The sequence below is a fragment of the Ipomoea nil genome, unplaced genomic scaffold (assembly GCF_001879475.1).
Source record: "Ipomoea nil cultivar Tokyo-kokei standard unplaced genomic scaffold, Asagao_1.1 scaffold2537, whole genome shotgun sequence".
Classification (NCBI taxonomy): Eukaryota; Viridiplantae; Streptophyta; class Magnoliopsida; order Solanales; family Convolvulaceae; genus Ipomoea; species Ipomoea nil.
The window spans coordinates 637,937-647,804 of record NW_017618965.1 but is presented as its reverse complement, the minus strand read 5'-3'; the positions used below and the strand labels follow the sequence as shown (position 1 = coordinate 647,804).

General features: G+C 34.7%; 1 protein-coding gene across 3 annotated transcripts; it reads right to left on the bottom strand.

The window, feature by feature from the left end:
• Positions 1–5,593: 5,593 nt before the first annotated feature.
• LOC109153793 (GDP-mannose 3,5-epimerase 1) lies at positions 5,594–8,648 on the bottom strand. Of its 3 annotated transcripts, none has more exons than XM_019301655.1 (7): positions 8,476–8,648; positions 7,511–7,955; positions 7,069–7,162; positions 6,855–6,984; positions 6,648–6,780; positions 6,350–6,557; positions 5,594–6,071 (listed from the first exon to the last, which is right to left on the bottom strand). In XM_019301655.1, the coding sequence occupies exons 2-7, from the start codon at positions 7,918–7,920 to the stop codon at positions 5,916–5,918; spliced, it is 1,131 nt and encodes a 376-aa protein (XP_019157200.1). In that variant the 5' UTR covers positions 7,921–7,955; positions 8,476–8,648; the 3' UTR covers positions 5,594–5,915. The 3 variants fall into 3 exon arrangements, with proteins under 3 accessions (XP_019157200.1, XP_019157199.1, XP_019157198.1); XM_019301654.1 differs by having other exon boundaries at positions 7,511–7,929; positions 8,476–8,647; XM_019301653.1 differs by having other exon boundaries at positions 7,511–7,921; positions 8,476–8,646.
• Between the last annotated feature and the right edge of the window lie 1,220 nt (positions 8,649–9,868).

The following is a 9,868-nucleotide window of genomic DNA, read 5'->3' as shown; positions in this document are numbered from 1 at the left end:
CTTCACTTACAACACTCCACAAGCTCCTAACAAGGTCCCCTTTCCACACCCACTTCAAGAACACACCAAAACAACATAAAGATTTCACCTTTATAAAAAGATACCTTAGAAAACACTAAAAACACAAAAGGAGCTTAGATCTTACCCTCCTAGATGCTCAAAGGTATGAAAGGTAGAATCTTGAAGACAAACTTGGAAGATCTTTGTAGCCCTAGATGTGGCTTGGAGAGAAAGCTAACTAGCTTTTAGAGAGAAGGGAGAGCTTATGATTTTTGGAGAGGGTTTGAAGAAATGAAATGTGTTTTCTTAGGTTAGCTTGAAAGACTATTGTCAATGAAATGTCTTATTTACCCTTACTAAGATGAAATGTGTAAGGGAACAAGGGAACTACTCACAAAGCTTTAGGTACAGCATTTGACTTTGGGTTGACTAGTCAATTACTAGTCCCCGACTATTGAATTTTCAGGAATTTAAGGAATTAAATTACCAATTGAATTAGGATTAATTACTTAATTAATCCCTTAATCGAATTTGGATTACGGGGTGTCACACCTACCTTTTTCTAGATCTTCCACACTTCACTCTATATGCGTTTAGAGGAGAACATAGCAGTCCAAACACCCAGATCTGTACTCAGATCTGACATGCATGTCTTCTAACTTGCAGATACCGTCACTTTAGGGATTGTAGATGTGTGTATCGCAAAATTACAGTCAAAATAAAGAAACAATCTGCTAATCAGTGAAGTTAGGTTCAAACAGCTAGGATCATGCAATTTCGAAAGTAAAAACGGAAATGAACAACAATCGTTCTTCAAAATCGAAGAGATGGAGTACAGTTCTGCGCGCAATATAGCTTCAAATGTGTCGAAGAAGTCAACTGTTAAGGAAGTTGAAATGCTATCACGAGGATAAGCATACAAAGATGAACCAATGCTTGAAATTTTATTGGGTGAGATTGGATTATTCGAACAAAGATCACCAAAATGTGAGAAGTGAAGAAAACCTAGCTAAGAGATGAAAGCAGAGAGGTAGTTCATAGTTGTGAGTGGAGTAGGGATGTCAATGTGTCTTAGTGAGTATATAGGGGTGAGCTGGGTCAGGTGTGTAGACTCTCAATTTGGATTGAAATATTATTTGATAATGTTGGACCAATCATTATTGTGTGGATCATGGTCCACACAAATTGTATGAACCATATTTTGTATACTGTAAAATAATGTACATTCAGTACAAAAATAATGTACATTCAATACAAAAATAATGTACATTATATTTAGAGGATGTACATTATTTTTGTATTGAATGTACATTATATTATATAATGTACATACAATACAAAAATAATGTACATTTAGTATATTAAAAATGTACTTTTTAATATGGTTCACATAACATTATGTGGACCATGGTCCACACAATAATTTGGCTCATTAATTGGCAAATTATGCTATGCGCACGTGCACACCTTGCAAGGTGCGCACGACGTTAAAACGACGTCGTTTTCACTGAAAACGACGCTGTTTTAACTATAAAAAAAAAAAAAAAAAAAAAAAAAAAAAAAAAAAAAAAAAAAACTGTTCAAAAAGCCGTTAACGGCGTCAACGGCATATTCGTTATGAAATTATGAATATACAGTTATAGAATTATGAATGTACAGTTATAGAATTATGAACTTACAATTATGAACATAGAGTTTCGAAAATTATGAATGTTCGGTATGGAATTATGAATATACAGTATGGAATTATGAATGTACAGTTATGGAATTATGAATGTACAGTTATGGAATTATGAATGTACAGTTATGGAATTATGAATGTACAGTTATGAAATTATGAACATAGAACTCCGACATTATGAACTTACAATTATGAACATAGAGTTTCGAAAATTATGAATTTACAGTTATTGAATTATGAATGTACAGTTACGAAATTATGAATGTACAGTTATGGAATTATGAATATACAGTTATGAAATTATGAACACAAAGTTGTGAATATATGCTCCTATAACGAAGCGGTCTGAAATTAAAAAAAAAAAAAAAAAAAAAAAAAAAAAAAGGAAGATAACGGTGCCTGACAGCACCATTACCGTGCACATGATGCACGCTGGGCACGAGTCCAGCATAACGACTCTCATTAATTGCTCCACAAAACTGAGCCCAATATAGTTATATATCTGATCTATATGTACGTCCATACATATATACGGAGTATATGGTATTCAAATTATAAGTGTATATACTTATTATTATGCTTTATATATTTGTTATGCTATTTTTATGCTTTATATATATGCTATTTTCCAGCTTTATATATTTGTTGTTTTATATATTATGTTTTTTAAATCCCAAATTTGAAATTCGACTCAAATTATAATATCTCCATAAAAAATTGTTATTTCATAATATAACAAGCATAACTTAAATATTATAGGATTAGAAAATTATATATTATACCTTCAGATAAGAATTAGAACTTTGTTTTTCCAAAAAAAAAAAAAAAAAAAACAACAACAACAACAACAACGTATGTTTAATTTTTCATGGTAAATTCCATTAAGGGTCCATTTGAAAAGAAGGAAAATGACTTCGGTATTTTTAACATTAAAGTTATTTTTTGTAAAAGTTAATGATTCTGGAAATTTACATGTAAGAATAAGAGAATATGTATTACTAAAAGGAGAATATGTAACAATAACTATTGATTTGAGACCATAATATTTATGCTTATATTTTTCATACCGTGCAAAATAATAATAATAATAATAATAATAATAATAATAATAATAACAATAACAATAACAATAACAATAAGTGAACTGTCATTTTTACCCTCATTTTTAATAGCCCAAACATTTATTTAATGGAGAGGGGAAGAAATAGCCACTTTAAAAATAATTGAGGGGATAAAGTAGTTACCTAAACAACACAGGGGAGAAAATGTGCTATAAGTAAACAACTCAGGAGGAAAAAGTGTTATTTTCCCTATTTAAATGTATAATTCGAACTTGTGTCATCTCTTTGTCATTTTGAGTAGAGTTAATTCCAGCAATGGTCCCCCGAGTATGTTGATTTTCCACATTTAGTCCCCGTCTTTTAATTTGGACAATTTAACCACCCGATTATTAATTTTTTTCCAATTGAGGTCCTTCCGTTAATTGTTGATTAAGTGAGCGTCAATTTCAGGGGCAAATGAGTACTTTTACTTCTTCAGCATATAATGACGAAAATACGTGTATAATGACGAAAATACTTCCACCACAAACTCGAAAGCGTTTATTTGTTGCATTGCGTATATTGGCCACGCCGCCACCGACACTCCGCACCACACACTTTCTAAGATGGAATTCCAACCGCAGTGAGACACAAAGCCTCCGATGGACGGGTGGGATAGTACCATCATCTGCGCCGCCCATCCGATCACCTTACCTCTAGCCTGAGTACACTCCAAGAAGGTTTCCGGCAAGATTTCCTTAGGATTCGAATAGGCGCCTCGATTTCTCCTTTCACTTTCGGCCACCGTAGGGACCAGAGGAAGCGCCAGCCGCTCCTTCACTTGCTCTGCGTTGAAGCTCCCGTAGCTCCCGAAGCACAGGAACACCACCGAAGAAGGCGGCTGCTCATCCAACCATCTCTTCACCTCTTCATCATCGCCGTCGGCGATTGATCAGTGGCCCTACAGGGTAAACGGACGGGAACTTCCCGTCAGATAGGGATGCAATCGTGTGCGCCTCTAGCTCCAAGATTGTGTTAATCATAATTCCTTTTGTTCTTCTGATCATTCGAGCTCAGTGTTGGACCATCAAAAGGCCATATTTGTCCAGCACGGGAGTAGGTAAGACCTTAGCCGGTACAGGGCAAGACCATTCTTAAAAGAATAACAATTAAACATCTCACTGTATGTGACTGCAATCAAACTGATTCCATGGAATCAGAACAAAAAAGTTTAGCATTTCATCAAACAAAACCCATTTGTTCATAATCATCTTAATCTGCAGCAAATTTTCATTTTTTTTTCAATTCCTTCTTCAACCAAAAGAAAAAAAAAAATCATTAATTTATATCATGTAGTATTGCAGATACCATCTTTCCCTTGAATAACTGTGTGTCGCGATTCTCCTCTGTGACTTGGGGCATCGCTTTCTTGCTCACCTGTAATAGGAACTGCAATTCTCGGATGCATGATGAGAAGAGCGGGAGAAGTCAAAGATGTAGACGGCGGCAGCGATTTTGGCCGAGAGACGAAATTGGGATCATCGATTAAAGGCAGCGGGGGCGGCGGAGCGAAGGATACGACGGCTTCTTGAACCTATCACGATGATTAACGATGAGATCGGCGATGGAAGTGGAAAAATCGGTCTCAACGACGAGCGGCGAAGCGGCGTTTCTTCTGTGATGAATTTCATCCTTCACGATCTGGGAAATCTGTGCCTATATTGGGGAATGAAGATGAAATATACCAAAAGGAGGGAAATGACGCTTTTACCCCTTGTTTTGACGTCTAACTAACCAAGATTTGACGGAAGGACCGCAATTGGAAAGATTTTAATAGTCAGATGGTTAAATTGTTCAAATTAAAAGTCAAGGATCAATTGTGAAAAATCACCATACTCGAGGGACCATTACTGGAATTAACTCTTTTGAGTAACTAAACTTTAATAGCAATTTGAATTCATAGTGACAAGAAATAGAATAACTTGGTCTTAATTTTCTATTTCTTTAGTGTTGTGTGTCTATAATATGATTTAATTTGAGACTCTTGCGTGATAATATATATATATATATATATATATATATATATATATATATATATATATAGCATACCACCACAAACACACAAGAAGGCACAACAGAAAACAGGCAAATACATTGTCTTCTACACCTTGAAGCTTACAAACCACAATGAAGACAACCTCAATTAGGAATGGCAATGGGGTGGGTTGGATGCGGGGATATATTCCCTGCAGCCGCACCTACATTCTCAACCCACTCCCCGCACTCGCACCCACACCTGCGTGGATAATGAAATTCCTACAACATATCTGCCCTACGGGGATTTTGCGGGTGCGGATAATACTAAACCCGCAATTCTAATTATTAATATTACACTTAAATCTAATAAAAATTTTATACTACAATTCTAATTATCGCATTTATTTTTTTTTTTATATAAGTTTGAACATAACTCTAAAATTTAATAAGAGTCAATGAAGTTAGTCCTTAATTGGAACTAAAATTGTGTTGATAGTATAAATTGTATTAAGTGTTTACTCATTATGTTATTTTTGTTATTTCTATTCAAATTTCATAAACAAAACACTAAGAAGTTTAATTCATTATGCATTTTTTATATTATAAAATATACATAAACTTATATAATAAATGAGTACTAATATATATATATATATATATATATATAAAAGTGCAAAATTCTCACATACCCGCACCCATTACCCAAATTGTGCGAGTATTTTAAAACCTATAGGGACAGGGATGCAAGGAACCTATTGGGTGCGGGTAGAATTGTCATCCTGTCCTTAATATATTCTAGATATAATCATTGGATAATTGAGCATACATAACATTATACCAACAATATGTTCTCTTGTCCTTGTTATAATGTCCATTTCAATCAATCCAACTGGCTTGCTAGTCATCTTAGCACAAACATATTACCCAAAATTACACAAGACAAACAAGAACAAGGGGAGCCAGCAATAACAGTTTATGACTACATAGAAAAACATAACTGATTTAAAGCATAGGACAAAGCAGTTTAGGTTACCAAAACGACAAGTACTATTCAAATAAAAAAAACCGTAATACGTTACATCCCAGAAATTCTTTGACTCCACATTACCCAGTTACGCGATGAAAGGGCCCCACATTGACTCGAGAATAGGACCACGTTATTCCTTTCCATCAGCAGCCCGGAGTGAGCCGAGTTGCACCGGTGCTTGAGTTCCCACTACTTTTGACGATCCATATACAGAAATATCTCGGCCTTGAGTTTTCTCTTTCTCAATTTGTTCCTTGATCCAGAAGTACGTAATTCTCAACCCATCCTGTAGATGTTATGTCTGAGCCATAAACACTTGTGCTTTGACGCAAAAGGAAAAAGTAAAAATGGGTAATTAAGGATCCTAAACACCGTAATTTTGCTCTCAGTACAATTTCTAAAGTTTGAATTTTGATCAGAATTCAATCAATGTTAAGGATCAAGGCTTTCATTCAACAATTGTTATACCAAAAATTATGTGTCTGCAGACTGCAGTTGATATATTCTGTACATGCAGTTGAATCAATGTTAAGGATGGAAAGTTGCATAATTCAAAGCACATACCTTTAATTTCATTGATGGGGCCCAACCAAGTTTCTCCTTTATAAGTGTGTTGTCTGAGTTTCGACCACGAACGCCTTCTGGGCCAGGAATATGGTGGATTGGCAGCTTCTTGTCCTCGAAACTCAGAACCATCTCAGCCATCTCGTTCATGCTAACCATCTCATCACTTCCAATGTTAACCGCCTCACGGAAGTCTGACTTGGTCAATCTATAAAGAGAATTCAATCAAGAATTTTACCAGGGGCTTCAGCAATATATATAAACTTGTGCACTTTATTAGTTCTACTTGTGTAGTTACCTCAGGACACCTTCAACACACTCATCAATAAAAGTAAAAGAACGCGTTTGAAGCCCATCTCCCCACATTTCAAACCGATCGGTTGAAGTGATAGCCTTTCTACAAAAGGCGGCAGGGGCTTTTTCTCTTCCACCTGTATTATAAGAACGCAGCAAAGTTGAGGACTTAAAGAGAATCATAATAATTGCACTCACGTTAATAAATTACCTTTCCATGTGCCAAATGGACCATAAATGTTATGGAATCTTCCAATACGACATTCAATTCCAAAATCTTTGTTATAATGCTTGCATAACTCTTCAGTTGCAAGTTTCTCTAAACCATACGCATCTTGAGGCTAAAGATCCAAGCAGATGAAAATTAATTCCGAACAAATGATGGGAGCATTGACATGGTAACCGTTAAAAACATTTTTACAAACCTCAGCAGGCCACGCATCACATTCCTTAAGGCTCACGTTGGTCTCTAATTGCTTGAATTCAGGGTAAATGCAAGCACTAGAGGCATAGAAGAACCTGGAACACACTTGGCGTTAGATTCTTACATTCTGTGACAGCAAGAATATAATATATAAAAGAATACAAACAAAAAACATAGGTCACCTAATAAAGTACATATAGAATCCTAAATAGAAATTAAGAGTGCAAGAGATGTGGGGGTGGCTAAGGATACAAACTTGTAACCACAAGTTTGAATCTCAGCCCTATTGGTTTGAGCCGGTCAGCTTTGGGCAACCTAAACTGGTTTACCTCCTTGTAGTCGTTTACCGGCTAGGTTCACAAGGCGGGGTTTACCCAGTGCACATACTCGGGTAATGGCTGAAAGGAAATATCAAACGACCAAATTAAAAGGAGGTGGCAGACCTTTTAACGCCATTAATCCTGGAAGCCTCCATCATGTTGAAGCTAATCATGGTATTATTATACATAATAACCGAGTGATTGGACTGAATGAACCCCATTCCACCCATATCGGCAGCAAGATTAAAGACGTGGTCCACTCCCTTGGTGACCTTCAAACAATTGTCCATAACCCGGAGATCGACTAGATGAAACTCATGGCAAAACATATCCTCGGTCATATGTTCATTCTTCTTCCAGTCCGAAGCAATAACGTAGTGGCCCTCACTCTTCAGGCGCCGAGCAATGTGAGAAGCAATAAAGCCTCCCGCTCCGGTTATGGAGATACGAAGCTTCTCAGCGGGCCAGTAAGGCTCCCTCTCAAGGTTTTCATAGGTGTAAGCACCATAACTGATCCCTCCTGAGCTTCCCATTCTAAAGCACTTTGCCAATCAATAAAACAGCTAAACTATAAACACAAGCACAAATTTATGAACTCATAAGACAGCACAGCAGGCTGAGAAGTGACATGCAACACAATCTGGGAATTAACCACAAACTTTAACAGCAAAGGCATAAGATAAGCAGAAAAATAAACAAAATTAGCACAATTAAATTAATTTAAAATGCCCCTTCTAAAAAAAAAAAAATTAATTTAAAATGCATTATCGTTCACCCATTATATATAAACTAAACAAAAACACACAAATATGAAGCAGCCCAACCAAAATGTAAGCTTTTCAATTGTCAATTCCAAGTCTTCGCACTGAATTACCAAAAACTGAGCGAAGAATATACCCACAAACACAGGTAAAATATTTGAATAAACCAAAAGAATTCGAAACAACCATATGAATAGCATAAAAGAAAAACATGATTTTCCACAAACCCATATTTCATATACGCACAAATTAACACAGCAAAGATCCAAAAGTAGAAGGGAAAGGTTCTCCCAAGATTCACCAGAAATCGGAGCGCCGAATTCTTACCTAGAAAGTCCAAGAAGATGGAGAGAGAACAGAAGAGCTAGGAATAGATAACAGAATCTTGGTAGCGCCGGTTGGATTTGGATAGTATCTTTTTGAAGAGTATTTCACAGTGAAGATGACAGCACTGGAATCGGACCACTCGTTAATTTATATGATGTTCTTGTACTTTTTCCGCTTGATTTTCATTCAAGTTTTTGCCTAACTTGTCCTTCTTTACTTTGACAATTTTATTTTATTTAGCGTTTGGTTGGAGGGATTTTAAATTCCCTTCTCACTTAATTCCCACCTAATTTTAAAGGTCATTAAATTCCGTAATTTGGTGGAAGGAAATTGCAATTCCATGGAAGTCATTTTTTAGAAGTAAAAAAAAAAAATTTGGAAGTCATTTTTTAGATTATTTAGTGTTTGATTATTAATGAAAAATATTTATTTTGGTGAAAAGAAAAAAAAAATGATTTATTTTGGTGTAGAATATCTTTCAAATTTTCACTCTAAAGATATTTTTGGATAGAAAAAAAATATAATTTAAGTCACTCAATTGTTCTTTGCTAGCAGTTTTAGTCCCTAATTTTTTACAATTGTAATATGCATCCCTAACTCTTTACAAAGTTGCATTTTTTAGCTCTTGAACAACAAAACTATTAAACTCTATTAAATTTTACTTAATACATGTTTATTTTAAATTTTTATTTTATTATCTTTGTTCTTTATAACAATGTCAGTTTTGGTATTTAATCTACAAAATAGAAAATTAATAACTATTTCATAAGTTTTTCTTTTTTAATTGTAGCACGTCTTCCCTATTTTCCTACACAACTCAATTAAAATAATATTATTTATTTTACAAATGAAATATCGAGACTAAACAATATTATAATTAAAGAAGAAATATTAAAAAGTAATAAAATACACATGTATTAAATAAAATTTTAATAGAGTTAGTTTAACAATTTTGTTGTTTTAGAGGTTAAAATTGCAACTTTTTGAAGAGTTATGGGTGTATATTACAACAATAAAAACTTAGGGACTAAAACAAATAGGAAAGAACAATTGAGTACTAAAATTGTATTTTTTTTCCCCTTCTCAGATTATTTTTCCACACTCAGTTCTATCTCTTTCTTTGAGTGGTAATATTTACAATATAGCTCGTCACCATGCCTCTTAGCTTTGGAAAGACATTAACTTTGTAAGGATTGTATTCAATACAAACTTAGGGTGTCTTTGGTTGGTGGGTTTTGGCCCTAAGAATGGGTATGAAAGTGGTTGATGTTGTTTGGTTGATAGGTTTTTAGAACACTACTATGGGTTTCGAATACACCATCAATTGAAAAACCCATACCCAATCAATCAAAAAAAAAAAAAAAAAAAAAAGAAAAACCCATACCCAAATAAA

Excerpts from the sequence above, each read along its gene's own strand:
- LOC109153793 (XM_019301655.1), bottom strand. The coding sequence starts at position 7,920 with ATGGGAAGCTCAGGAGGGATCAGTTATGGTGCTTACACCTATGAAAAC. Across the intron at positions 7,163-7,510 it reads AGGATTAATGGCGTTAAAAG|GTTCTTCTATGCCTCTAGTG; the intron begins GTCTGCCACCTC and ends AGTGTGTTCCAG. Across the intron at positions 6,781-6,854 it reads TCCATTTGGCACATGGAAAG|GTGGAAGAGAAAAAGCCCCT; the intron begins GTAATTTATTAA and ends CTTATAATACAG.